The sequence below is a fragment of the Balaenoptera ricei genome, chromosome X, assembly GCF_028023285.1.
Source record: "Balaenoptera ricei isolate mBalRic1 chromosome X, mBalRic1.hap2, whole genome shotgun sequence".
Taxonomy (NCBI): Eukaryota; Metazoa; Chordata; class Mammalia; order Artiodactyla; family Balaenopteridae; genus Balaenoptera; species Balaenoptera ricei.
Window position 1 is genome coordinate 134,613,812 of NC_082660.1, and position 27,798 is coordinate 134,641,609.

At 59.6% G+C, this 27,798-nt stretch overlaps 3 protein-coding genes and 1 long non-coding RNA gene across 7 annotated transcripts; 3 read left to right on the forward strand and 1 right to left on the reverse strand.

Annotated features, from left to right (window-relative positions):
* Positions 1-69: 69 nt before the first annotated feature.
* Positions 70-6,335, reverse strand: LOC132357270 (uncharacterized). Its single transcript, XR_009500188.1, has 2 exons — positions 5,960-6,335; positions 70-2,200 (listed from the first exon to the last, which is right to left on the reverse strand). It is a non-coding gene; the product is annotated as an uncharacterized LOC132357270 (long non-coding RNA).
* A 196-nt stretch (positions 6,336-6,531) lies between these two features.
* On the forward strand, positions 6,532-13,893 carry ATP6AP1 (ATPase H+ transporting accessory protein 1). 2 transcript variants are annotated; one of them, XM_059911055.1, is made up of 11 exons: positions 6,532-6,739; positions 6,987-7,113; positions 7,589-7,669; positions 9,482-9,556; positions 9,826-10,019; positions 10,411-10,451; positions 11,245-11,330; positions 11,735-11,976; positions 12,461-12,508; positions 12,590-12,821; positions 13,041-13,893. In XM_059911055.1, exons 1-11 carry the CDS (start codon positions 6,582-6,584, stop codon positions 13,248-13,250), a joined length of 1,494 nt encoding a protein of 497 aa, XP_059767038.1. In that variant the 5' UTR covers positions 6,532-6,581; the 3' UTR covers positions 13,251-13,893. The 2 variants fall into 2 exon arrangements, with proteins under 2 accessions (XP_059767038.1, XP_059767039.1); XM_059911056.1 differs by lacking the exon at positions 7,589-7,669.
* Positions 13,894-14,575: 682 nt separating this feature from the next.
* On the forward strand, positions 14,576-20,461 carry GDI1 (GDP dissociation inhibitor 1). Its single transcript, XM_059910947.1, has 11 exons — positions 14,576-14,690; positions 15,869-15,976; positions 16,124-16,223; positions 16,366-16,500; positions 16,971-17,169; positions 17,416-17,547; positions 18,099-18,198; positions 18,533-18,704; positions 19,006-19,150; positions 19,276-19,330; positions 19,421-20,461. The coding sequence occupies exons 1-11, from the start codon at positions 14,646-14,648 to the stop codon at positions 19,571-19,573; spliced, it is 1,344 nt and encodes a 447-aa protein (XP_059766930.1). The 5' UTR covers positions 14,576-14,645; the 3' UTR covers positions 19,574-20,461.
* Positions 20,462-21,098: 637 nt separating this feature from the next.
* FAM50A (family with sequence similarity 50 member A) lies at positions 21,099-25,965 on the forward strand. Of its 3 annotated transcripts, XM_059911336.1 has the most exons (13): positions 21,099-21,331; positions 22,567-22,651; positions 22,750-22,849; positions 23,123-23,268; positions 23,702-23,778; positions 23,890-23,956; positions 24,113-24,174; positions 24,419-24,495; positions 24,723-24,777; positions 24,985-25,033; positions 25,126-25,196; positions 25,291-25,401; positions 25,512-25,601. In XM_059911336.1, exons 1-13 carry the CDS (start codon positions 21,221-21,223, stop codon positions 25,518-25,520), a joined length of 1,020 nt encoding a protein of 339 aa, XP_059767319.1. In that variant the 5' UTR covers positions 21,099-21,220; the 3' UTR covers positions 25,521-25,601. The 3 variants fall into 3 exon arrangements, with proteins under 3 accessions (XP_059767319.1, XP_059767317.1, XP_059767318.1); XM_059911334.1 differs by having other exon boundaries at positions 25,291-25,965; XM_059911335.1 differs by lacking the exon at positions 21,099-21,331 and adding an exon at positions 21,460-21,548 and having other exon boundaries at positions 25,291-25,965.
* Positions 25,966-27,798: the final 1,833 nt, after the last annotated feature.

Sequence of the window (27,798 nt, forward strand, 5' to 3'; positions counted from 1 at the left end):
AGAGCTGAAAATACATGTACTGTATGAGTTTGCTGTAACTGCAGTAACAAAGCACCCTAAACCGGTAGGGTTAAGACAACAAAAGATTTATTCTCTCACAATTCTGGAGGTCAGAAGTCCAAGGTCAGGGTAACGGCAGGGTTGGCTCCTTCTGGGGGCTCTGAAGAGGGATCTGCCTCTCTCCTAGCTTCCAGTGGTGGCCAGCAATCCTTGGTGTTCCTTGGCTTGAAGACACAAGTTCACTCCAATCTCTGCTTCCAGCTTCGTATGGCCTCTTCTCTGTGGCTGTGTGTCTCTTTTTCTCTTCTTATAAGGACACCATTCGCTGGATTAGGGCTCGCTACTCCACTATGACCTCATCTTAACTAATTATACTCACAAAGATCCTTTTTCCAAATAAAGTCACATTCTGAGGTTCCAGGTGGACATGAATTTGGGGGGACACTATTCAACCCAGTACATACACTCTATGACCTGATGATACATATACCCATTGAAATGCACGTATATGTGCACCACATACGTAAGTATTGGCAGCACCACTAGCCATGCTAGCTAAAGTGGGAAACCACTCAAATGTCTCTCAACACTAGAAGGGCTCAATGACTGGCAGAATATCTATCTAGGGGAATAGCCGTCATGTCACTGTTATGCAATGACTCACATTAACCTCCCAATTTTTTTTTTAATATTTATTTATTTTGGCTGCACCAGGTCTCAGTTGCAGCATGCAGGATCTTCGTTGTGGCATGCGGACTTCTTAGTTGCGGCTTGCGGGATCTAGTTTCCCGACCAGGGATCAAACCCGGGCCCCCTGCACTGGGAACGCGGAGTCTTACCCACTGGGCCGCCAGGGAAGTCCCTAACCTCCCAATTTTGAGCACAGAATCTAGACACAAAATGTAATACTGAATAATTCCATTTATATAAAGTCCGAAAACAGACAAAACAAAATCATCATATTGAGGGATGCCTGCTTATCTCGTGCGATGGCCTGGATGTTTGTGTCCCCTCCAAATTCACTGAAACCTAATCCCCTAATGGTATTAGGAGGTGGGGCCTGTGGGAGGTGCTTAGGTCATGAGGTCATGGGGGTGAGGTCCTCATGATGGGATTAGTGCCCTTATAAAAGAAGCTCCAGAGAGTTCCCTCACCCCTTCCACCAGTGAGGATACAATGAGAAGTCTGCAACCCGGAAGAGGGCCTTCCCCCACCCGGATGGCACCCTAATTTCTGACTTCCAGTCTCAGGAACTGTGAGCAATAAACTTCTGCTGTTTATAAACACCACAGTCTGTGGTACTTTGTCATAGCATCCTGGACGGACTGACACAATTGGTAAAATTATAAAAACCAAAGAGATTACCACAAAAATCAGGTTTGTGGTCACTTTGGTAGAAGGGAGAAGGAAGTGATGGGAGGGGGATGACGGGGTTTGGGGAGGTAGACATTTGAGTTCTTGACTTGGGTGATGCCAAGGGAGTGTTTGCCTTGCTAAGTCATTGCGCCGTACACCTGGATTTTGCAACTTTTCTTTTTTTGGTCAGCGTAGGGGTGGGGGGCAAGGAGTGTGTGGGGAAGGCAAGCCTGGGAGGGCTGAGCAGTGGTCTGGGTGAGCAGGCTCAGGGTGTGGACTCCACCTTGCCTGGGGACACACTCAAGATGATGTGGGATGCAGGGGTGAGGAGGTGGCGCCCTTCCCGCCCCTTCACCTGTCTCACACCCAGCATAGCATGGAGTTCAGGGTTTCAGCAGCAATGTTCCAGTGCCTAGTCACTTGCTGTGCAGGTGTTGTAACACAGGGCCCCTGGTGGTCTCCTGATCCCCGGATCCCAGCTACGGTGGGGTGCCCTGGAACCTGCCTCTTCCAGTGTGTCTCCTGGCTGGCGATGGGCAAGGAGGGGTGCTCCTAAGGGAAGGGGGAGACTGAATCACTGTGAACGACGGTGCCGTTTGCCACGGCCCCTGAGACATCTTGCGTTCGTAGGTCATGAAAAGCCTCCTGGCAAACAGGGCCAGTAGGGAGCACCAGCATCTGCCAAGGGGAGAGTGAAACCAGGGGTCGCGGAAGGCTCACCACCAGACTAGCAAGGATGGCACGATGCCACCCGCGTCCCCTGCACAGGACTACGAGCAGGACGATGCCATTTTGTCAAGCTCAAGTATGAGCAGACTGAGCACTAGACTGTTTAGTGGTCAACCTGTAAGAGAAATAAAGAGAGAATGATAAACAGCAAATTCAGGGTAGCCATTACTTCTGGGCGTGGGGCAGGAAAAAGGGATTGGGGGAGACAGATTCTTGCCCAGGAACCGGCAGCGCTCTGTGAAGTCTGGGGTGGGTGATGAGGGCTCCTTTTATTGTATATTTCACATACAATAACATATCATGTGTAACGTGTGTAAGACACAGGCCACACGTGTCTATGTAACATATGTAATCTATGTAGCACACAGATATTACACATATTTTGGGGTGTGTCCAATATTATATTAAAACAATTTAAGAAGACATGGAGATGATGAGGGCCCAGAAAGGTTTTAATGAAGAAATGCTTTTACCCTAAAAATGAAGCACCGGACAGAAGGTGCTTGTGGGCGCTATCAACATTTAGTGAGTGACTCAGCTTAGATGTCACCTTGTGGTCAAAGCAGACTCAGGTGGTGCCCCTCTTTGTGCCTCCCTCCCAGCCCTGTGTCTCCCCCTTTTGAACATCCATCACCCTGGGTTGTGACCCACTATTCTGCATCTCCTCCAGATCAGATTGTGAACTTGAGGGGCAGGGTCCGAGTCTGACTCAGTGCCTGGCCCATAGCAACCGCTTCAGGAAGCCTCGAGGGTCACCACTCCAGGGACCTCCGGGAACTGAGGGAAGAAGAAAAGTAGCCACGGGACTTTCTCCCTTAAGGATGGTGAGCAAGAGACTGCTGGCCACCAAGGTCACACTTTTGAGAAAGTCTTTGCCTTGAAACTTTATTTAAATGGTGCCCTTTGTGTTCCTAAGTCTGCCCATGGCCATTGGCTCCTCTTTTTTTTTTTAATATTTATTTATTTATTTGGCTGCATCGGGTCTTAGTTGCAGCATGTGGGATCTTTAGTTGCAGCATGTGGGGTCTTTAGTTGTGGCATGTGGGATCGAGTTCCCTGACCGGGGTCGAACCTGGGCCCCCTGCATTGGGAGCGCAGAGCCTTAGCTACTGGACCACCACAGAAGTCCCATCAGCCCCTCTTGTCACCCCGTGTCACTGTTCTGATCCCTGGGGCCTCTGTCCCTTCCCTCGACAGCTTTCACTCCTGTGGCATCATTATAGAACTTTCCTCTCAAAATGTGTCCCTTGCCGGGTCTGTCCTGGGCCTGGAGGACTTTGACTTTACTGTGATGCCCCAATTGGGGGTCCTCATTTTTTTCCCCCCCAGGCGCTGGGCCGAGCAAGATTTCTAGGACTTTGGTGAGTGACGGAATGACAGACCGAGGGGATGCAACTGACCCCCTGGGCAGCGCGTGAGAGCAAGAGCAAGGCCAGGGAAGGACTTGAGCATGCGGGGATCTGGTTTCCCCACCCACCGCTGGCTGCCCTGGCTTCGACCTCTCACTTCAGATGATCCTGGGGCCCTTGCCCCACCATCATGCCACCTGGTCGAACCTCAGTCCCGCACCAACACTGAGGCAGCGACCTCTGCAGTCTCTTTCGCCTTCCCTCTCTGCCCCTCCATTACCCTGGCCAGGCTCCCATCATCTTTCTCCCAGACCATGGCGACAGCCTCCTCCTGGTTTCTGCTGGCACTCCCATCCCTATAATCTGCTCTGCTCCCACAGCCAGATCTGCCTTTTCAAATACAAATCAGATCGTGGCACTAGGACTTCCAACCTCTCCCAGGGTTCTGGGGACACAGCAAGCTCCAGCACAAACCTCTCCCCTCAGCTGGCCCGGACATGGCCAGTTGGGGGCCCCACAAACAACCCAAACTTAACTGTCCCCAACTGACCTCATCTCCCAGTCCCCAACTCAGAGACATCCAAGAGCCACCTTCAGCCACTGTCCTCCCCGACCATGGCAAGCCCACCTCCTGTCTTCAGCTCAACTGCCACTGTCTTAGTCCGAGCCACATGTGTGACAACCATGACTACAATCTCATAAGCAGTTTCTCAGACAAGTGCAGGTGATCAATGGTCTGTCAGCTCCGTGGGGCTGGGTGGGAGTCATTGTGTACACGGTGTGGCGGCTCCCAGCATCTAGTCCCCCTTCTGGTGTGCTTTCCTGTGCTGCATTGAGGGTTCCGCACGCAGATCGAATCCTGCCAAGGAGATGGTGTTTGAGGGGCAGGGGCGGCAGCAGCAGTGGCGGGGCACAGTGTCCCGGTGTCTAGTCACAAGTGCCCACATCTTTGCAACTACAAATGGCGCTGCAATGGATCTCTTTGTATGTGCATCTTGTGCTTGGCTGAGTATTTCTGCTGAATGGATCCCTAAGAGGGAGACTGCTTGGTTAAAGGTCATACACGTTTTAGTTTGTTAGATGCTGCCAAATTATCCTCCAAAAAAGTTCTACCAATTGATACTCTCACCACTGTGTAGGTGAGACTCTATTTCCTAACATCCTTGCCAGCAATGGGCCTGATTAAACTTTCATCTCTCTCTCTATATATATATTTTTTTTAATAAATTTATTTATTTATTTATTTATCTTTGGCTGCGTTGGGTCTTTGTTGCTACGCGTGGGCTTTCTCTAGTTGTGGCGAGCGGGGGCTACTCTTCGTTGTGGTGCGCAGGCTTCTCATTGCAGTGGCTTCTCTTGTTGCGGAGCACAGGCTCTAGGTGCGTGGGCTTCAGTAGCTGTGGCACGTGGGCTCGGTAGTTGTGGCTTGTGGGCTCTAGAGCGCAGGCTCAGTAGTTGTGGCGCACGGGCTAAGTTGCTCCGCGGCATGTAGGATCTTCCCGAACCAGGGCTCGAACCCGTGTCCCCTGCATTGGCAGGCGGATTCCTAACCACTGCGCCACCAGGGAAGTCCCTCCCTATATGTTTTATTATGAAAAATATCAAACATATAGTGTGTTAGTTTCCCAGGGCTGCCATACGGATTACCACAAACTGGCAGGCTTAAACCAACAGAAATTTATTCTCTCCCAGTTCTGGAAGCTAGAAGTCCAAAGTCAACAGGGCTGTGCTCTCTCTGAAAGCTCTAGGGAAGAATCTTTCCTTGCCTCTTCCAGCTTCTGGTGGCTCCAGGAGTTCCTCAGTTGGCAGCTGCAAAACTCTGTCTCCATCATCAGTTGGCCTTCTTCCCTGTGTGTCTGTGTCTAAATTTCTCTCTTCTTGTAAGGACACTAGTCACTGGATTTAGGGCCCACCCTAATCCAGCATGACCTTATTTTGATCACATCTGCAAAGATCCTGTTTCCAAATAAAGTGACATTTACAAGTTCTGGATACACATGAATTTTAGGGGGATACTCTTCAACCCAGTACATGTATCAAGGTCAAAAAAAGCTTACAATGAACACCCATATACTCACCCGTGAGATTTCAATGGTCACTAATATGAGAAACAAAAAATGGCACAGAAAGGGACTTCCCTGGTGGTGCAGTGGGTAAGACTCCATGCTCCCAATGCAGGGGGCTGGGGTTCGATCCCTGGTCAGGGAACTAGATCCCACATGCATGCCGCAACTAAGAGTTCACATGCCGCAGCTAAGGAGCACGCCTGTTGCAACTAAGGCCTGGCGCAACCAAATAAATAAATAAATCTTTTAAAATGGCACAGAAAAAGATGAAAGTCTCCCAATTTACTTGAGGTGGTGTCTCTCATCTTCTGACTCTAGCTGTCACTCTGTCTCTTTCCTCTCTTTAAGGCAAACTTCGAGAAAGGACAATCTATACCGTGTCTCCACTTCCTCACACTGACATCGCTCTCACCAAACTGGTGTTGCTAAGTACAAGAAAGTTTTCTGTCCTCATCTTACCTGCTTCCTGGCAGCAGTCGAGAATGACGTTGTTAACCATGGTGTGCTTGAAACTTCCCTGGGTTTTCCCCTTCTCTGTGATGCCCCTTCTCCGAGCTCTCTTCTGGATCCTCCTCCTCCCTGCCCGTAGTAAGTGCTGGTGTTCCTCTGGACGCTATCCTGGGCGTCCTCTTCTCTCCTTACCTGTATAAAGGAGGGTCCATCTGCAGGAGAAGGTCCATCTGCAGGAGAAAGAAACCACTCTTGCTACTTTAAGCATTAAGAAGATTAAAACAGGGAAAGCGGAAGCTGTGCGTGTGGAAACCAGCAGAGCCCACTCCGCTCCGTTCCTTCTGCAGGGTTGGAACCCGCGGCGTCCGCAGAGGTGCAGGAGGCTGTGGGAGCCGGCGGAGCTCGGTTCCGCCCCCTTTCCTACTTGGAGCGTGCGCGCCTGGAGACACGTACAGCCAACCAGTGAAAAGGAGCGGCTGTGAGTGGCATCCACTTCGTCCAATCACCTGAGGGTATGGAAAGCGGTCTTGCGCCCGGGCCAATGGCGGCTCGAGGCGGAGCTCGGGCGGGGGCGACGGTCACCTGATCTGCGGCGGCCGCGGCGGGTCCAGGCAGTGGAGGCTGAGAGGTTATGATGGCGGCGACCGCGGTGGATCGAGTGCGGGCGGGGATGCGGCGGGCCCCGGCGCTCTGGCAGATGCCATGGCTGCCGCTGGTGATGGTGGCGGCGGCGGCGGCGGCGGCGGCGTCGGAGCAGCAGGTGCCGCTGGTGCTGTGGTCGAGTGACCGGTGAGCGGGGCGGGCCGGGGCGGGCCGCGCTGCGCGCCGCGGCGGCTGAGGTGCCCTCGCCCGACTCCGGGGCTGTCCTTGGCGAGGGGCGGCGGGGCCCAGAGAGGGACTGTCCCTTGCTCGGCGGCTCCATAGCGAGTGGGCTGGGTCTGAGCTCTGGGCCCCACGCATCAAGCTGGGAGCCCGTGGGTTTCCGATCTCAAGCCATGAGCCCCCGCTTGACAGCACCTCTTCTATCCCCTGCCAGAGACCTCTGGGCTCCTGCGGCCGACACCCACGAGGGCCATATCACCAACGACATGCAGCTCTCTACCTACTTAGACCCCGCCCTGGAGCTGGGCCCCCGCAACGTGCTGCTTTTCCTTCAGGACAAGGTGCGCCTGCCACAGCCCTCTCTCGGTCATCAGGAGGCAGGCAGGCCCCCCCCCCCCCAGGACACTGAGGCCCATTCCTCAAGAGAAGCTTCAGTGACCTTGTCCCAACTCTAGGGAGGTGTGGTTCCTCCCTTGGGAAGGCATGTAGGAGAACGTTCAGTGGGAATGGTGAGGGCCTTGAAATGGCACCCACTTGATTGGGGGAAGTAAAGGGTCAGAGGCCAGATGCCCAGTGAGTGCCAGACCCTTATCTGATCTACTCTGCATGGTGGGGATGATGAACCCTCTTTACAGATCAGAAGAGTGATGCCCAAGGATGGCAAATGACTTACCCAAGGTCACACAGCTAATGGGTGGCAGAGTCGTGATTCTAACTGTAATCATCGTGAGGGAGAGAATCGAAGAATGATCACTTACTGAGTGCTTCATTCGCACTATGCTGAGCTGATGTCATTATCTTGGTTTTCCTGCCAAGGAAGGATTGGCTGAAGTTGTGTGGCTTGTGCAAGCCACAGCTGGTTCCAGCCTGAGTCTGTTGGACACCCCTCCACCCCAGGTTTGTGCTCATATCCAGCACACTGTTTACCCTCCCATCTGGGTCTTTATGCTCCCAAAGCAGGCCTGTAGACCACAAGAAGGTTCGAGGGCAGTGTAGGATTGTCGTTTGGGAGGTTATCGAGCTTCTGCTTGTCTGTTCCTCATTGGTGGCCTGTATGGCTCATTCTCCTTTTGGTCTTGCTCTGTCGTTCTGTGGGCAGGTGGTGGTGGCTGTGCTGGCCTGTAGTCCTTCCAGGAGGTGGTAAATAATGTAGTCAGACTGGAACTCAGTTCTAGTTCTACTACTTACCGGCCTTTGGACACGTGAAATACTCTGCAAATGCCCCTTTCCGCATCTGTAAAATGAAGACACCACTGACATCAGAGGGCTGTGAGGAGCATTCCTCATAGGCCATGTAAAACGTTTAGCTGGCATCCCCACCCCGTCTTGTGGCATTCCTTCAATTCATTCATTTGTCAAATATGGACTACCTACTGTGTACCAGGTATTAAGTGTTGGGGACACAGCAGTGAGAATAACCCAAGCCCCTACCCTGGAGAAGCTGACACTCTCGTGAGGGTGACAGGTAAATGCTAAGTTGGTGTATGATACAATGTCAGTTCTGTAGTCCTTAGAGAAGGAAGCAGACTAAGGGGACAGAGTGACTGGCAATGCTGTTTAAGATAAGGGTGACCAGGCAAGCGCTCGCTGGGGAGGTGATATCTGAGCAGAGACCTAAGTGGAGGGAGGGATGGAGCCGTGTGGCTGTGGGGGAAGGGCATTCCTGACAGAGGTAACAGCAGGTGCAAAGGCCCTGGGCAAGGAGCGCTTCTGGTGAGCCCGTGGAAGAGCTGGTGTGGCTGGAGAATAGTGAGCGAGAGAAAGGGGTAGGAGATGGTCAGCCAAGGAACCAGAAGACACGGGGGGAAGACATTGGTTGCAGTTCTAAATGTGGCAGGAAGCCTTGGGTGATTTCGAGCAGGGAGTGCCATGAGGACACAGCGGTGGTTCCTGGGCTTTCAGAATGAGAGCTTAGGTGGCCAGACAGGGTCAAGATTCCTGCCCAGAAGGGAGAGGAGGCCGGGCAAGTATGTATACTAAACAGGATGAGGTTAGGGAAGCTGATTAAGATCTCCTCTGGGCCTAACTGGGAAAAGCCAGAGGAAGCTGGGAGTTGGGATGGAGGGGCAGAGGTTGAAGGACACCTCTAGGTTGCAGAGGAAGAGGGACGGGCTTGGGGTTACTGTGGTCCAGAGAGCTCAGAAGACTGCAGTGCTTTCTCCAGCACGTTATGAGATCCTCACCTCTCTCTCGCCTTCCACCAAAACCAGGCAGGGAGGGGCACTTCTCCCCCTCCTTTGCAAAGGGTCTCATCCAGACCGGACGGACGCGGCTCTACCTGTGGCAGCTGGCGCGCAGGCTCTCCTTGTCTCTGACTTCTGCCCTGGGGGGCGTGCAGTCAGTGCTCCTGGCTGCCCCCCAGCTCCTCCCCACAGCTTCCCTCTTCCCTCCGCAGCTCCTCCTGTCTGCTTGCGGGGGGCGGCTGACTCTTACTCCCGAGGTTACCGTGAATCAGCTGCCCACAGACTTCCTTCCAACCCCGTGACCACCTTCCTTGTTCCCTCACCCTGCCAAGAGGGTGCCGGAGAAAAGAGAACCTTCCACCGCCCCACCCCACCCCTAAAATGTACCCTCGCTCACTCTTCGGAACAGATCAAATTTGACTCTAAATGAGATTTTGCTGGCCCTGCAAATGCACAGGGAAGGTGTCTGCCCCCTGCCCTGGCCCTAGCCCAGCGTTCTGAGGCCGTCTCCCTGCTTCCCTACTAGCTGAGCATCGAGGACTTCACAGCGTACGGTGGCGTGTTTGGAAACAAGCAGGACAGTGCCTTCTCTAACCTGGAGGTAAGGGTCCTCTCCCAGCTGCAGGCCCTGGAGGCCATCCTGCGCCCCCTCTCCCAGCACAGTAAGAACCGTCCCCTCAGGAGCCAGAGATGCTGGCTGAAGGTAGAAAGGCCTTAGTGTCAGGGCCAGGGGTGTGGCGTGTTTTCTTTGCCACCTGGAATGAGAGCTGGTGTGGGTGTGGGCGTGGCTTCCCAGAGAGGTCTGGGAGGCTGGCCCGGGTCCCCTGGCCCCTTGCTAACTCATCCTCTCGCCTGCCCCTCTGTCCCCAGAATGCCCTGGACCTGGCCCCCTCCTCTCTGGTGCTTCCGGCCGTCGACTGGTACGCGGTCAGCACTCTGACCACTTACCTGCAGGAGAAGCTCGGGGCCAGCCCCCTGCACGTGGACCTGGCCACGCTTCGGGAGCTGAAGCTCAACGCCAGCCTCCCGGCCTTGCTGCTCCTCCGCCTGCCCTACACGGCCAGGTACGGCCCGGCCTCTAGCCTCAGGGCCCAGGCTCCGGTGGCGCGGCTCAGCCAAGGGGAGCAGTCCTCCCGTTAGCACCTTGAGGCCCTCCCAGAAGGTGCCTGTGTGGCCGGACGAGGCGGACGTGGGCCTTGCTGGCGGGGAGCCGGCCCGCCTAGCGGGGACCATACACGGGGCAGGTGGCGGGGGCTTGAGCGGGACTCCGAAGCTGGGGGAGGAGGGCCGGGGGATTCCAGGCAGGGCTGTGAGGTGAGCAAAGGTGCCGGTGGTGGGAGTGAGCCCCCCCAGCTCGAGTGTGCTGGGTGGCGGGGCTACCAGGCCAGGGCGGCGGCCCAGGGCGGCGGCGGCCGTTTGGATTGGGGCGCCTCTAACGTTCTGTCTCTTCCCTAGCTCGGGTCTGATGGCGCCGAAGGAAGTGCTCACAGGCAATGGTGAGCGGGGGCGGGGCGGGGCGCGCTTTCTGTCCTCATCCCACCCTTGGCCGCAAGGAGCCCGCGCTCCTCAGCCCCTCCGCCCTCCCAGGGTGGCCCCCCTGCTTCTTGGCAGCAACCGGCCAGCTGAGCAGGGCCCCGCCGGTCCCCAGGCCTCGGCCCTCTCTGGCTGGGCCCAGCCTGGCAGAGCTGTTGGATGTCCAGGGGCCTTCTGCGTGCTAGCTGGAGCCAGTTTCCGCTCAGGCGGCCTGAATCCTAGGGTTTGGGCTTGAATATACCAGCAACGTTTCAAAAAACAGTTCCGAGGACTGGTCTTCCTTTGGCCGTAAAGGACAGTCATTCCTCCTGGCAAAGTCACTGGACACTTTCCGGGGGTGGAGTTGGAGTTTTCTGTGTCTGTCTGTCTCTCCTCCTTCCGCTGAGTTAGGGTGTGGCATTAGGGACTCAGTGACTGGGGCCATGGTGGCCGGGGGAGGCTGGGGCTGGGGGGATGGTGAGAAGCGGCTGCTGGAAACAGCGAACACTAGTGAAGGTTGCGAGGGTCTCAGCGTCCCACCAGAGGACGTGCCGGGTGCTGGTGTGTGGGGACTGCGCAGGGCAGACGTCCGGTGCGCCCCACCTCGACACGGTGACCCCACTGAGCACCGTGCAGAGGCGGCGCCGAGAGGGTGCATGGAAGGGCCCAGCCTTGCCTCTGCCGCGCCACAGTCAGATGGGTTCTCGTGGGCAGGGGGAGCGTGGCCGTGAGTGGCCGCCTGCGACTTGCTTCTCTGCTCTCCCCGTTGCTCCTCAGATGAGGTCATCGGGCAGGTGCTGAGCATGCTCAAGTCGGAAGACGTTCCGTACACGGCGGCCCTCACGGCAGTCCGCCCTCCTAGGGTACGTGCCCTTGCCCGGGGCTCCGGGAGGTGTGGCCGGGGGCCTGGAGGGGGGCTGGCTTCTCCTCTGGGCAGATGTCGGGGCGGGGGGCGTGCATGAGCCGTGAAGTCCTGCTTCCTCCTTCCAGGCGGCCGCTGCCCATCTCACCCCAACAGCCTTACTGGCTGGCGTATTCGGACCATAAGTCCAAGTGTTCCTAAGGTGCAGAGACGAGAAACCTCACACAGGCTTAGGGGCCACCAGGGGAAAGCTTCCCAAAGGAAGCTTTGAGTGTGAGCGTGGCTGGTGGGACTTGCGATGGTGGAGAGAGTGCCCCGCGGGGACCGCGAGGGCAGGCCGTTTGGCTCAGGGCCTGCTGAGAGAACCAGGGCTGTTGAGAGAAGGCTTGTGGGCTCTTTCTGCAGGTGGCCCGCGATGTAGCCTTGGTGGCTGGGGGTCTGGGTCGCCAGCTGCTGCAAAGACAGTCGGCATCGCCTATGATCTTTTCCCCTGTGAGTTACAACGACACTGCTCCCCGGATCCTGTTCTGGGCCCAAAACTTCTCGGTGGCATATAGGGACCACTGGAAGGACCTGACCTCCCTCACCTTTGGGGATCAGGACCGCCTCAACCTGACCGGCTCCTTCTGGAATGACTCCATTGCCAGGTAAGGGCGAAGTACATGCCACTGGGGGGGTATGTGTTGGGGGCTGTTCGCCGTGGGGATGCAGGTGGCATTGTGGCGGGGGGAGGCTGGCGGAGGGCTCCTGAGTGGGTGTTGTTCAGAGTTCTGCCTCCTCACGCCTTCTCGTCCTTGGCCCGACCTCGGTGCTTAACACCTTGGATCCTGCTGCTTCCCCCTTGAGCAGCCTCAGCAATCCCAAGGGGGAGCTGAAGGGAGTGGCCGTGGGTTCAGGGGAACCAGAGGGAGGAGCTCTCAGCTGGAGGTAGGGAACCTGTGTGCTGGCTGGTTCCTGACTTAGGGTGTGATGGGGCCTCAGTTTTCCTATCTGTCAAGTGGAGGCACTGCCTCTGCAGGTGGCTGTGAGGACCCCGTACAGCTTAGGTAGAAGGATACCTGAGGAACTTGCTCTAAGATGCTCAAGGCCATCCCAGAGCCTGATAACTCACCTCTTCCTCTGACTCCGCAGGCTTGTGCTGACCTACGAACAGCTCTTTGGTACCACGGTGACATTCAGGTGAGTCCGAGAGGCAGGTGCGGGTGGGCTCGTGCGGCTCCGGCCTCTCCAGCTGCCTGACACCTCCACGGCCTCCCCCAGGTTCATTCTGGCTAACCGCTTCTACCCGGTGTCCGCCCGACACTGGTTTACCCTGGAGCGCCTTGAAATCCACAGCAACGGCTCCGTCGCCTACTTCAATGCGTCCCAGGTCACAGGGCCCAGCATCTATTCCTTCCACTGCGAGTACGTCAGCAGTCTGAACCAGAATGGCAATCTCCTCGTGCCCGGCACACAGCCCTCTCTCTGGCAGATGACTTTTCAGGACTTCCAGGTAGGAAGGGGGAGGGACCGCGCCTGGAGGTGGGGAGCCCGGGTTGGAGGTAGCCCAGTACTGGGAGGGGCTGGGGGAGCAGAGGCCTGAAGAGTCTCAGTGTCCTTTGGGTTGGGGTTAGGGCTTGGGAATGTAGTTGAGAGTCCTGTCCCCTTGGTGCTCCCACACCCTTACTGGGCCTCCCTGTGTGGGGCCACTCGGTGCTTTCTGCCCCCACAGATCCAGGCCTTCAACGTGACGGGTGAGCAGTTCTCCTACGCCAGTGACTGTGCAGGCTTCTTCTCCCCGGGCATCTGGATGGGGCTGCTCACCTCCCTGTTCATGCTCTTCATCTTCACCTACGGCCTGCACATGATCCTCAGCCTCAAGACCATGGACCGCTTTGACGACCACAAGGGCCCCACCATAGCTTTGACCCAGATCGTGTGACCCTGCACCTGTGGGGGGTTGAGGGCGTGCTGGTGTCCAGGTCGTCGCGTTCCCACCAGAGGCATGCTGGGCAGGAGGGCTTCCCCTCTTCCTACGGTAGCATGACTCCTGGCTCCCCTCAGCCTGTCTGGCTCTCTGTTCCACCTGCTGAGGGTCTTCCCTGGGCTGCCCACTCCCCACCTCTATCACCAAGCTGTATGTATTCTGCGTAGATAGTAGGCACATTTCCCAGGCTTGGTCATTGTGAAGGAAGGGGCCGTGAGTTCTAGGGCCCGTCCTCCTCCCCCTTTCTCCTTATTTATTCTCATCTCTCTGCCTTCGCCCCTTGCTGTTTATAGTGCTTTTGTGTAGCCGGTGCTCCCTCCCCAGGCTCTATGGGGCTCCTTGTAGCAGCCAGGAGCTGGAAGTTCCCTGAGTTTGGGGGGTGTGGAAGTACTATTTAACTGTCTGTCCTGCTTGGCTGGTGTTATTGTTTTTTGGTGATGTTGTGCTAAGGATAAGCAGTGCACTGGGGTGTTTTTTTTTTGGTCTGAGAAGGAAGGGACCTCCATGGCAGGGGGGCTGGGTGTGATCACTGGGTGCCTGGCAGGAGCCTGGGGTGCTCGCGGTTTCCTTCCTAATAAAATAAAGACGGGTCGCCATGCTTGGGCCTCTTGTTACTCATTTCTGCGCTGGGCACAAGGGAGGATGCGCTTGGCTGAGGGCTGCCGGAGGAGGCGTGCGAATGTACCCGTAGCCTAGCGCGACCAAGAGGGAGGCGGGAAGGTCTCGCACGGGTCCGTCCTGCGGGCTGCTTTTCCGGGGGCCAGGGGAGGCCGGGAGGGTTGTTAGCAAGGTGCGTCCCTAACCGACTAAAGGAGGGCGAGGGCGGTCAGCGCCCGGGAAGGGGCTGGAGACGGCCGCGACAATGGCCGCCCCCACGTCCCTAGGGGGCCGCCTCGGGCTGCCGCAGCGGCGCGCACCCAACCCGCGAGGCCGCGCTGAGCTTCCCGGGGGGCGGGGCGCGTGCGGCTCCCGCGCACGGATCCCTCGCGGACCTCAGCACCGGCTGCCGGGCCGCCCCGCCCGCCCCGCCCCGCCCCGCCCCGCCGCTCACCCCTCAGGGCCGTTGGCGAGCGGGCGCTGCCCGCAGAGCCGCGCTGGTGCTGGGGCCCGGGCCCCAGCAACCCTCACGGGAGACAACCCGGGGAGGCGGTGGCCCCGGTCGGCGCGGCGGGGGCGGGGAGGGGCCGGGACTCTTTGATGCGGCGGAGGGGTCGGGCTACGGCCAAAGCGCCGCCATCTTTGGTCCAGTGCGGCGGCGGCGGCGGCGGCGGCGGCGGCGGCGGCGGCGGCGGCGGCGGTGAAGGAGGAGGAGGAGGAGGAGCCGACGGGCGCTGACACCGAGGCCTGACCATGGACGAGGAATATGATGTGATCGTGCTGGGGACCGGCCTTACCGTAAGTGCGGCCTCTGGCGTCCGGGGCTCCGCATCGCCCTCTCCTCCCCGGGATGCTGCAGCCCTCGGCGCCATCCTCCCATCATTGCCATCGCGGCGCTGCCGCCCCCGGCGTTCGTGTCCCCGAAAAGACAGCCCCATGCCCATCCCCCCTCGACGTTGCTTCTACCCACTGCCATGGCCCATCTCCAAGAAGCGGCCCCTCTTCTGGCCGCCCCCCCCCCAACTCCCCGGGCCCCGACCCCTGGCCCCTCCCGTCCTCCCTATTCCGGCCGGCAGGGCCGGAAAACGCACCTCCGCTCGCCCCGATGTCTCCTGTTGCTCCCTGACCCCGCCCACCCGGCCCCCACCCAAGGCCAGCCCAGCATCACCTACCATCTTGCGCTAATTCTGGTGGGGATGTAGTAGTACAAGGACCGCCGGTCAGGTCGGGGGACCTCACCAGGATGGGCCCTCATCCCGCCTCGGGGCCCAGGGACCCATGGAATGTTCCAGAAGGAGCAGCAGTGGGGGCAGTGACCACATTCCCGTTACCCCACCCCGGTTTCCCGTGGAGACCTCAGGCTGAGTCGTATTTGCAGCCTTTGTCCTTGGGCTGGTGACAGTGACTGGTGAGGGTGTTTACCCTCCCCCAGACCCCCTCGGACTGCTGCCTTGAGAGATGCATCCCCTTCAGTCGGGCGCAGAAGCCCCTCCCGTGGCTGGGAAGGCTCACGGTCAGGGGCTCTCCTCTTTGAGGAAAGAGCAGCCCAGGGTGGGGCCTGGGATTTCAGTACCATGCTAACTAAGCCTTTCTTCGCTTCCCTTTTGGGTCCCTTTGGCTGTGCAGCTAGGTCTTCCCTGTGGTTCATTGTGTTTTATCTGCTTTTCTGTGGGGCTCTACATAGGTAGATGATTTGCTTGGTATCTGGGTTGCTGGAAGACCGTGCGTGTGTCTGCTGGATACTCTCTTCCTTGTTCACCTTTTTGCCCAGCAAGGTTATGAAAGGAAACCGTGGTCAAATGAAGCACCACCGCCAATTTTAGGCAAGGCGACCAGCCACGGATGGAAGGAGCTGTCCGTTGGGGCACAGTCCTTCCAGCTTTGCTCTCCTCTCAGGGTTGGGGTGGGGAATACATCAGCGCTGCTGGTGGGAATGTGGGCAGGTAGGAGTGCAGTGAACGTCGCCCCTCGCCCAGGAATGTATCCTGTCGGGTATCATGTCCGTGAACGGGAAGAAGGTGCTGCATATGGACCGGAACCCCTACTATGGGGGCGAGAGCTCCTCCATCACCCCCCTGGAGGAGGTAGGGTGCTTGGGGCCCAGGCCCATCCCTTGTTAACCTCGCGCGTGGGGTGCAGAACGAAGCAGCTCCCCAGGTTTTCTGGGCGGGGGGTGGGGGCGGGAGGGGGGGTCCTTGAGGTGCATCTCTGTCTCTCTCTCCTGCCTGCAGCTGTATAAGCGTTTTCAATTGCTGGAGGGGCCCCCTGAGACGATGGGCCGGGGCCGAGACTGGAACGTTGACTTGATCCCCAAATTCCTCATGGCCAACGGTGAGGGAGATGAAGGAGGTATTATGGGGGGTGATTGGGATGACCAGAGGAGGGTCAGACTCCAGAGAAGGGCAGCCAGACCAGCTAGAGCTTCTGGAGTGAGCCACGCTGACTCTGTTGCCTTGCCCACACCACCCCGCAGGACAGCTGGTGAAGATGCTACTGTATACAGAGGTGACACGCTATCTGGACTTCAAGGTGGTGGAGGGCAGCTTTGTCTACAAGGGGGGCAAGATCTACAAAGTACCGTCCACCGAGACCGAAGCCTTGGCTTCTAGTGAGTGCGGGTCCCCTGAGCCAGGGAATCGTGGGGGGGGGCAGCTGTCCAGAGCAGGGCGCCCCTTGCCCAAGGTCACGTTCCTCACGCCGTACCAGAAGCCCCTTGCTCTGTCGTCCCTCTGTGCCCTGGGCCATGCCTCCCACTGGTTGCCAGGAGGGGAGTCCGCGTGCGGAAGGGATGTGGGGTCCTTGACAGACTTCAGGTTTTGACAGGGGCTCCATCTGATTAGTGAAACATCCCCAGGTGTCGGAGCCGGGAGGGCCCTCAGAGCCTGTCCAGCCCGACTCGCTCTTCATACATATGGGGAAACTGAGGCCAAGAAGCACAGAGGGGTTAATCTGAGGTCACATGGGGGTCAGCAAGAGAACTCAGCTGGGAGCTAGGGTGCCTGCTTGCTCCGCCTGCTTGGTGGGATGGAGAGTTTCATTGTCTGTGGTGCAATGATTGTTTTCACGTTGCCTGCGTAGATCTGATGGGCATGTTTGAGAAACGGCGCTTCCGCAAGTTCCTTGTGTTTGTGGCAAACTTTGATGAGAATGATGCCAAGACCTTTGAGGGCGTCGACCCCCAGAACACCAGCATGCGTGACGTCTACCGGAAGTTTGACTTGGGCCAGGATGTCATCGACTTCACCGGCCACGCCCTGGCGCTCTACCGCACCGATGAGTGAGGGGAAACCGGCATGGCAGAGCACCTCTCGTCCGGCCCGCACCCTGCCCTCCCTGCTCCTGCCTGCTGGCCTCTCGTACTCAGCCTCGTGCTCGCTTGCCTGTCGCCTTTTCTGTCTCTTCCCTACATTTGACCCGTGGTCTTCCCTGGGCCATTGAGGGTGGTGGGAAGGCTGGCCTGGTGCCTGGGTGGGGTGCACTGGGGGTCCTGCTGTTGGAGCCTCTTCTGACCCCATCCCCCCAGCTACCTGGACCAGCCCTGTCTTGAGACCATCAACCGCATCAAGTTGTACAGCGAGTCCCTGGCCCGGTATGGCAAGAGCCCGTATCTGTACCCACTCTATGGCCTTGGCGAGCTGCCCCAGGGCTTTGCAAGGTAAGGGCGTGGCTTCAGTCGGTTGGCGGTCGCAAGAAGGACTGAGGCCAACGATGGAAACGGCCCCCTTGGGTATCTCCACAGCATTTTGTACCTTCCCACTGTGGTCCTAGTTCATTTCACACCATCCTTGGGTGATGGCACTACGGTGGGGTATTGACGTGCAGAGTTGAAGGACCACAAGTGGGGGCTTGCTTGGTTCCTGGCCTGAGTCAGGCAGTGCTAGGACTGTGCGCGGGGCCTGGAAACCTCGAGTCGGATTCTCCAGAGCCCTTCGTTCTGTCCCCCAGAACATTTCCGTGAGGAGCCACCCTCACGCTAGCCCTTTGCAGAACACTCTGGCGTTAAGCTCCAGAGAGGAAGGAGCGCTCCAGGTTCAGTCCTGAGTCTGTGGTGGTGACAGAGTTGGGAAGGACCACCAGGTCTCCTGAGCTCTGCCTGCCTGGGGCCGCCTTCTCTGCACCCTCGTGCTGGTAGGGGCAGGTGGTGCAATAGCACTGGTCCCCGTTTGTCCTGGGAGGGCGCCCTCACCATCACTCTCCCCACCACAGGTTGAGTGCCATCTACGGGGGGACCTACATGCTGAACAAACCCGTGGATGACATCATCATGGAGAATGGCAAGGTGGTGGGCGTGAAGTCTGAGGGAGAGGTGAGCCGTCCCCGCCGCGCAGGCACGCTGGTCTGGGCGGGGTTCGCCCCCTCCTTAGAGGTGCTCTTCCCAGTGACCCTGGCTCTGCTGGGTCTGCTGCTGCTCGGCTCTGAGGGCCTCAGGCTGGGGACCGGGGCTCCAGAAGAAGACTGTGTAGCCGATCCTGTTGGCAGACATCTGCGTATCAGGGCCCCCCTCCCCGAGGTGCAGGAGGAAGCTGCACGTTGTGGGAGTGTCCCGCCTGCCGGAGCTGCCAACCCTCATCGTGAGTCCGGGCCCTGAAACACCGAGGGGTGTGATTAGATAGGGACAAGGCCTTTTGGTGCTTTCATAGGTGGCCCGCTGCAAGCAGCTGATCTGTGACCCCAGCTACGTTCCAGACCGTGTGCGGAAGGCTGGCCAGGTTATCCGTATCATCTGTATCCTCAGCCACCCCATCAAGAACACCAACGATGCCAACTCCTGCCAAATCATCATCCCCCAGAACCAGGTCAACAGGAAGTCAGGTAGGCCAAGCCCCATGTGACTTCCTCCAGCGTGTTCTCTTTGGTGTGGCTCAGGCCTGTCCCCCTCAGCCTGGGGGCTGGCTCTCTGCCAGATCCCTCCATGGAAGAACGGGGACCCACACTGCAGTCCCCATGACCTGAGGTTCTAGGGATTGGCTGGCTTGGCCTCTTCTCCTCTGGGAGGGCGGCAGCGTGGGTGCTGCCTGCTCTGCAGGGCTGGGCGGGGGAGGGCGGGCGGGCGGGCCGAAACTGAGCTCGGTCCCCCACGTGCCCGCGTTAACCGAGCCCTTCCTGCGGGCAGACATCTACGTGTGCATGATCTCCTACGCACACAACGTGGCCGCGCAGGGCAAGTACATTGCCATCGCCAGCACCACGGTGGAGACCGCAGAGCCCGAAAAGGAGGTTGAGCCGGCCCTGGAGCTGCTGGAGCCCATTGACCAGAAGTGAGGGGCTGGGGGGCTGGGGCTGAAGCTGGGGGGAGGAAGGGAGCCAAGGAGCCGGAGGGTGGGCATCAGGGAGGGCAAGGCTGGTTGTGAGACCTGTCTCGTCCCTTCCATCTGCCCGTCAGGTTTGTGGCCATCAGTGACTTGTATGAGCCCATCGACGATGGTTCCGAGAGCCAGGTAAGCAGCCTGTCCCGGCCCCGGCTCCTGGCTGCCCGCCCAGGGCCCCTGCCCAACTCATCTCGGGCCCCGGGCGCTGGCTCTTTCCAGGTGTTCTGTTCCTGCTCCTATGATGCCACCACACACTTTGAGACAACCTGCAACGACATCAAAGACATCTACAAGCGCATGGCAGGCTCCGCTTTTGATTTTGAGAACATGAAGCGCAAACAGAATGATGTCTTTGGAGAAGCTGACCAGTGATTGCCGACCCCCGCCCCAGCCCCTGGTGCCCTCTGCCCCAACCTGAGCCTGTTCTCCTCAAGGGCTGGGGAGATGGGCGTGGCTGGGCACCCCCGTTTCCAGCATTTCTCTGCTTCCCCCACCACATTCCTGTCACCCACCTCATTGATTCACTGACCAAATCCTTAACCTTAGTGATGGTTTGGGAGACGGCGGGGGGGGGGGGGGGGTTGGTTAGTATCCTCTTTCTTGGCCCTTCCTTATTCTGGGAGAAGGGGGTTCCTCTCCTTGTGTGTGTCTCTCCCCCCACCCCTAAGTCTTCTGCTCTGTTCGGGAGGAACGTGGAGGAAAAGCTGACTTCTGCCCCCACCGCTCTTACCCCCGCTCTAGTGGCCTTTGGAGATGCCCCCTGCCTCCCCCCACCAGCTCTTGTGTGTTGGAGAGAAGGGGCCCTCCCAGCACAAAGTTGCAGTCCTTTCCCTACCCCACTCCCGTAATTTATTCTAATTTATTAACTTGGGCCCACCCTGTGTGAGAAGGGGGCACTGTGCCCCGCGGCCTCACGGTGCGGCCTGGGGCTGGGGAGCAGCTACCCTGGCCTGGCCTTCCTAACCCTGGCGACCCTGGTGCAGCCTGGGAAGGAAGAGGGCTTGGGTGTGGCCCCGTTGGAGGTTGATTTGGTTTTTGTTTCTTGTCTTTGTGTTTGCTGGTACTTGCTGAGAGAGAAAAGACATGTGAGCAAAGCAGAAGGAGGTGGGAAAATGGATCCAAACCCCGTGTGCCCTGCCCTATTCCTTCCCCTTAGTGGTGGGAGACCCTTATCTCGCAAAGTGAATGTGTCCCCTTCCCCAGCCTCTAGTGTATTTCACAGAAAACAAAACCTCCCAATAAAACTGTGTTGAAACCTGAGCCCATATCGTTAGTTTTATTTCCCCAAAGCTGCATCTGGGGCGGGGCCTTGGCTCCCTGGGCTGTCCTGCTCTCCTACCCAGGCTCGGGACTGCGTGTGGCTTAGCTTTGCTCCTGATGGCTCTAAGAGGTGACTTTCTTCATCAGGAAATTGCAGAGCCCCTGAACTGAAAGGGCCTATAGAGGAAACAGGTCACATCACCCTGCCCAAGGAGTTAATGTGAGAGGACTCGAGGGAGAGGGGTTTGGCCTGGGGTGGGGGCTGAAGTGGAGGAAGCAGAAGCGCAGGCCCAGCCTCGTGGCCTGGGGAAACGCGGGACTGGGGCCCCGTCTTGGGAGGGGAGTCAAAGCCAAGGAAGCAGGGGGAACCAGGGCGCCCTCAGGCAGGGAGGCAGCGAGGGGATTGGGGTGATCTGCCCTTAGACTGGGATCAACATCGAGGACGTGAAGGGCCCGGGGGCCCAGCCTTGGGGTCAACAGAGGGAAGCAGGACTGGGGACCCAGCCTCGTACCGGCGGTTATTGTTGAGGAACTGATGGGGAACCTATAAAGAGAGGGACCGGCGTCCAGCTTCCGGCGGCCGGCGGGGCGGGGCCGCTAGCGGGGCGGGGCGGTGGGAAGTCACGTGCCGGGGGCGGGGCGCGGTGACCGCGCTTCTCCTGGAGGCGGACGTCAGGGCGCTGAGGTTAGTTGACTAAAAGGCCGTCTCTGCAGCCGGCGCAGCCCCTGAGACTCGGCCGGACCGCTGTCGCCGCCGCCATGGCTCAGTACAAGGGTGCCGCGAGCGAGGCGGGCCGCGCCATGCACCTGATGAAGAAGCGGGAGAAGCAGCGCGAGCAGATGGAGCAGATGAAGCAGAGGATCGCGGAGGTGCGGGCCGGGCCGGGGCGCCTCGGCGCATGCGCGCGGCCCGCCGCCCGTGCTCTGCTCCCGCCGCCCGGGGTCTCGCGGGGCCCCGGGGAGCGGGAGCAGAGCGCGGGCGGCGAGGTGGGGTTGGGACCGTTGCTCGCCGATCTCTAGCAAGGGGCGGAAATGAGCCGGCGACAGTCTGTTCATCTGTAAAATGGACGCAGAAGGCTGAGAGGAGGTAGGTTGTGACAAGCCTCCAGCAGGAAGGAGCCACACTCAGTGGTTACATTTTTGGCATTGGGGCGACCGTTGAGGGCACCGAGCATTCTTTCTCTGGCCCTTCAGCCCTGAGAGTCAGGCCCAGACTCAATGGATATCAGGAAGGGTGGGCCCCAGCCAATGCACCGGACTCATTCTGGAGCCCTTTCCACGGGACAAAGGCAGGAAGGTCTGGGGTGCTCGCGGTTCACTAAGGGCTTCTTCAGTGAGTGGCCAATGGCAGTGGGCCGTCAGGAAGGAAGGCGCCCTCCACTTCGGCCTTTGGGGGCGACTCGGTGGAAGAGGAGGGACTCGGCGCAAGGGGAGAGCAGGCCTTAGGTGCTGTGGCAGCCGGGCCCAAGGAAGCGGCTGCTTGCCAAGGCCTGGTGCTGCCTCGGTTTACACTCATGCCCCAGCCCCACCGTCTCAGTGCGAACTCAGTGGCGGGACGGAGGTACATTTCTCTGCTGGCCACCTCCTGTGGAGGCTGCTGGCCAGAGAGGGACCTGCTTGGTACCAAGTGGGATGGGACTGGGCTGGAGTGAGGAGGCCTCGTGGGAAGCTGTTGGCAACATCTGGGGCCAAGAGGGAGCAGCATTGCTCGGTGAGGGGCTCGGCCGTCAGCCACTCTCTGCTCCCCTTGTCACTCCTTGCCTTGGGTCTCCAGAGCTTCAGCTTAAGAGCTGGGCGTGAAGAACACCAACGGCAGGGAGGACCCACGGCTCCAGACCACTGAGTGAGCTCTGGTTCCCAGCGGGACCTGTGGAGGGGCCGGAGCAGCGCAGATGGCGCGGGGAAACGGCCCCACTTGGTCCCCTTGGCACTGGAAGATCCTCTCACAGCCCCGTGGAGCCTTCCATCAGTCAAGGGAAGGGGACATGTCTTTCCCAAGGTCACATCATAGTGAGTCTAGGGACACACCTGGGACTAGAACCCAGGTCCCCACGTGCATGGTGGGGTGGCAGGTGGCCCTCACTGCTGCCTTCCCTCCCGGACAGGAGAACATAATGAAATCCAACATTGACAAGAAGTTCTCTGCGCACTACGATGCCGTGGAGGCGGAGCTCAAGTCCAGCACCGTGGGTGAGCAAGGCGCGCGTGTCCCCGCTCCCGGGCTGAGGCCGGCTGCGCGGCTGACTCTGGGTGACCGCCTCTTGCCCCCGCGTCTCCTCACCTCGCAGGTCTTGTGACGCTGAACGACATGAAGGCGAAGCAGGAGGCCCTGGTGAAGGAGCGGGAGAAGCAGCTGGCGAAGAAGGAGCAGTCGAAGGAGCTGCAGCTGTGGGTCGCCTCCTCCCAGCCGGCGGCCTCCCCCTCCGGGCGGGGGGCGGGGCTCGTGCTTGGGGGCGGGTCAGGCTGGTGCTGCACGTGGAAGGGGAGGGAGACCCTTCGTCATCATCAGAGCCCTGCCCGTGAACTTGAAGTGCCCTGGGCCAGTAGGACTCCTCTGGGACTGCGCTGAGTGGGACCCGCACTGAGCACACAGGTGGCTCTGGGTCGGGGAAGGGGCCTCGGGGGTGGGGACATGCATGACGGCCACCCATGCCTTGGCAGGAAGCTGGAGAAGCTGCGCGAGAAGGAGCGCAAGAAGGAGGCCAAGCGGAAGATCTCCAGCCTGTCCTTCACCCTGGAGGAAGAAGACGAGGCAGGCGAGGAGGAGGAGGAGGCGACCATAGACGAGGAGGAGCTGGAGAGGGAAGGTGAGGGCAGGCTGCGGACGGGGTGCGGTCCCGCTGGCAGAGCTCTGTCCTGGCTTCTGGCTCTCAAGTGGAGAAGCACATCTACCAACAGCCTCGACGGCCCGCCGCATTCGGGGTCCCGGACCTCACAAGTTGGGGCAGGAGGAAAAGGGCCAAGTCTTCACCACGGCAAAGTTGAGTGGGGGGCTCGCTTTCGGTGGCCGACTGAGTGGGAACCAGCTGTGCGGTCCCTGGGCAGGTGTGTGGGGCTCGTGTGGCTGGGCACCAAACTTAATTCTGTTTGAATAATTTCAGTGTAAATTGACCCAGCCACAGAAAGTAAGCGGCTGCTCGCTGGACAGTGCAGGCCTTGCCCAAGGGAACAAGGGGCCACAGGGGCGACTCGGGAAGGCTGAGGCCACCACAGAAACCCTTGTGTTTCCTTTTGCTCCAGAGATCACCGCAAAGAAGAGGAAACTGGGGAAGAACCCAGATGTGGACACGAGCTTCTTGCCTGACCGAGACCGGGAGGTAAAGGCGGCCTGACCCCGACCCTGGCAGAGGCTTTTGCTCAGGAAGTGGGGCCCTGCGTGCCCCCCTGGGCAGCCCTGGGCCTCCCTCCTTTGCCTCTTTCTCTTCTAGGAGGAGGAGAATCGGCTCCGGGAGGAGCTACGGCAGGAGTGGGAAGCCAAGCAGGAGAAGATCAAGAGTGAGGGCTCCTGGAGCGGGATGCACGTGGCCCGGGGCTGGGAGCCACACCCGCTCTCCTGCCAACGCTGCTCTGGGCAGTGCCCCGAGCCCCAGGGAGCTGGCAGGGAGTGGGGACACCGGGGTCTGGAGGCCAAGAGGCAATTCTGTTTTGTAGGCGAGGAGATCGAGATCACCTTCAGTTACTGGGATGGTTCTGGGCACCGGCGCACAGTCAAGGTGACGCTGCGGGGCCTGCGCCCCGTGCCCCATGCCCCTCGCCCTTCGGGCCCAGCCTCCTTTGGACTCGGTGGGAAGGAGCTGTCAATCCCGACAGAGCCCTCAGGCCCCTTGGTGTGGGTGGCCCCTGGGGGTTCGGGGGGAGCAGGGAGGAGGGTTCCGGGCTTCCGTCCTCCCTTCCCAACTCCTCGGTTGGTTTCCCCACACGGTTTCCCTCTCGCCTCTTCTCGGGTCACTCACACAGATGAAAAAGGGCAACACGATGCAGCAGTTCCTGCAGAAGGCCCTCGAGATCCTGCGCAAAGACTTCAGCGAGCTCAGGTGGGGCTGCGCGGGCGTGCGACGGGGTGCACCGGAGTCTGCAGCCTCAGCCCTGGCGCTCGGGACCCCAGGTGGCAGCTGCTGCTCGCGGCACGCTGGGCGCCGCACTCCTGAGAAGGGGGCCGGGCCCCCTTTCCCATCCCCCTCCCAGCATCGCGGGCCTCTGCCTCCTGGCTCTGGTGCCCCGGTGTCCTTGGCCACCTGCTTCCTGGTCCTTTCTCCCTCAGGTCGGCAGGGGTGGAGCAGCTCATGTACATCAAGGAGGACCTAATCATACCCCACGTGAGTCCCTTCTCTGTCCCCGCAGCCCCGCCCGGGTTGCGGGGAGGGTCTCGGGCTGTGGCACACCCGGGGGCTTCGAGGGGGGCCCCGCCTGCTCTGGGTCTTCGCCTGCTCTGGGTCTTCGGCTCAGGTGGGCAGGGCTGGAGCCCAGCTTGCAGGCGGCCGAGATGGCTCACCTGCCGTCGCTTTCCTGCCCTCTGCTCCTAGCACCACAGCTTCTATGACTTCATCGTCACCAAGGCGCGAGGGAAGAGCGGTGAGTGTGCCCGGCCCCGCCCCCCAGCCACTTGCCCCTGTCACAGGGCGGCAGCTGAGGGGGCCTGGCCTCTTGTCTCCTTGTCCCTGCAGGGCCCCTCTTCAATTTCGACGTTCACGATGACGTGCGGCTGCTCAGCGACGCCACCGTGGAGAAGGATGAGGTACGGTGGGCGGGGGCGCCGCGTGGGTAGGAGGGGGCCAGCCGCGTGGCCCTGAGCCCTAAGCTGCAGCGCCCGGCCCTCCTCCCGTCCTCAGTCGCACGCGGGCAAGGTGGTGCTGCGGAGCTGGTACGAGAAGAACAAGCACATCTTCCCTGCCAGCCGCTGGGAGCCCTACGACCCTGAGAAGAAGTGGGACAAGTACACGGTACAGAAGCCCTCGAGCGCTGAGTGGGAGCCGGCCTGGCTGCGCGGCGGGAGGCCCGCCCGGCCCTGCTCAGCTCGCTTTTCCTTCTCTGTGCCCCGGTCCTGCGCCAGATCCGGTGACGGGGCAGCAGCGCGGCCCCAGCTCCTCCGGCTCCCTGCGGCCCCCTCCCTACGTCCCCAGGATTCCGGGCGCCCGGCTCCCCGCTCCCAAGACGTGACGGGGCCTGCTCAGCCCCTGCCCCTGGCGCTGTTGTTCACCGCCTTTTTCTTTTACGACAAAGAGATACACGCGTCAGAGCTGGAGCACCTGTTGTGCGTTTTATTTTAAAGATTTTTTTGCTGTTGAGGTAAAATTCACATAACATAAAATTCACCATTGTGACCATTTGAAAGCGTACCATCCAGGGGTACTTAGTACGTTCATAATGTGAATCACCCCGAAAGGAGACCCCACGTCCATTAGCAGCCGCCCCCCAGCCCCTCGCACCCCCTAGTTTACTCTCTGTCTGTATGGATTTGCCTATTCTGGAAGTTTCACATTAATGGAACTATACAATATCTCTGCTCTCTGTGTCTTGCAAGAAAGTGTGTGTCTGGCAGGGGTGGGAGGGTGGAAGGGACCCATCTCGTCCCCACCGCGGCACCTACGTGGGTAGGAAGGGCATTCCCCCCCGTGCTTCCCGCCCAGGACTTTGGGCTCCTTTGTGTCTCCTAGCTGCCCATTCTATAAGGGACACGGCTGTCCTGTGGCTCCCAGCCACCCTGTGTCCCTGTCGCAGCATCTCTCCCCAGTCTGGGCACGGGAAGGCCGCTGTGGATGCCTGTACTCACGGCTTGCCCACCCCACCCACGGCCAGCTCTGCTCAGGCTGACCTGGGGCTGGTCGCTGTCGCGGCCCCAAGCGGGGGAACCTGGCTTGGGGGCGCGTGCTCCTGCTTCCTGCCCCGCCTTGGCGGCCAGCTCCCCTGGTTCCCCTGGGCCCGGCTCCGGGAGGCTGAGGAAGGTAAGCTCACCACCCCTGCTCCCCCCTTATTCCCCTTGCCTGAGACCTGGCAGAGGGGACGGGACAGACCCCAGCCGGCAGGGAGCGTCTCAGCTCTGGGTCCGGCCCACCTCCCTGGCCAGTGTGCAGATCTGACGGTGGTGGCGGGCTTTGCCGGGTGCACAGGCTCTTGTGCCTTCCTCCTCTGCGGCAGGGCCCTCTGTCCTGTTCAGCTGTGGCCTGGGGAGGCCCATCTGGCAGCTAGGAGCTGTCACTTGGGCTTCCTTACCCTGTGTCTGGGGCGGGGCCGTCCAGGGTCACTTGGAGGAGGGAGGAGGGTAGACTAGGCCTGGGCACCTGGGGCACAGCAGGGAGGGGGTGGCCAGGCCTGACCCTCAGTCCTGGATGTGGGGAACAACTCTGAGGAAGTCGATGGGGCTTTTTGTTGGGTTCCAGGAACCCTGGGGAGGGGATCCTCTGGCCTGCGCCAACCCCCTCCTGCCCTGTTTGAGAAGCCACCAGAAGAGGAGGCTTCCTCGGGAGACGGAGCCCCTCAGCCAGCTCACCCAGGACTGGATGATTTGAGGGAGCCGCCTTTGGCCCGGCAGCTTCTGGAAAACAAGCCCCTTGAGGCCCAATCTTGGGTCCTGTCAGGGAAGGAGCTGGTTTTTAGAAACAGCCCTAAGTTGCTGGGAAGTCAGGCTGGGAAGAAGGGAGACGTCTGGGGTCAGGGTCAAGGGGGCAGGGAGACTGTCAGGGGAGGAGACCCCCTTCCCTGTGGCCATTGGAGGGATGGAAGAGACACCATGGTTGGCGGGGCCCAAGGGAGGAGCCCCTCATCCTAAGAAAGGGCTGCGGCAGGGCCAGCTTTCTGCTGGGCAGTCTTGGGCTCCCTACTTCTCCTGGAGGCCAGCGCAGGCCAGCACTCCTGCCAGGAGGGGCACTGTCGTGCTGGGGGCCCTCTCCTCGGGACCTTGAACTCGTGTGACTGTGGCGTGTAGGGGAGGGGTCTGGGGGCCGCAGAGGAAAGTTGGGGGCTGCTGGGACAGGTATTATCTGATGCTTTAGAACTACACGAGGTCACCAAGTCCATTGAGTGGTCACCAAGGCTTCTGGGGACTAGTGTTTGCGGGGGGGTGGGCTAGGCGGTGAGAAGAGCAGGTGTGGCGACACAGGCAGGCAGGCTGGAGGTGAGTGGGGTGGAAGGGAGGGAAGGAGAGAGGGGAAGGCGGGGAAGGGAGGAAAGGTCAGAGAGGCAAGTGCCGGGAATGAGCGGGAGGGGCAGGGCCAGCTCTTCACCCTCCGGGTCCAGTTGCCCCAACAAAGCATCCGCGTTTGTCGCTTAACAATACATCCCCCAGCAGCCTACGTGTCTCTCCAGATCTGTGCATACAGAGCCTCCTCCGTTTTAAATCT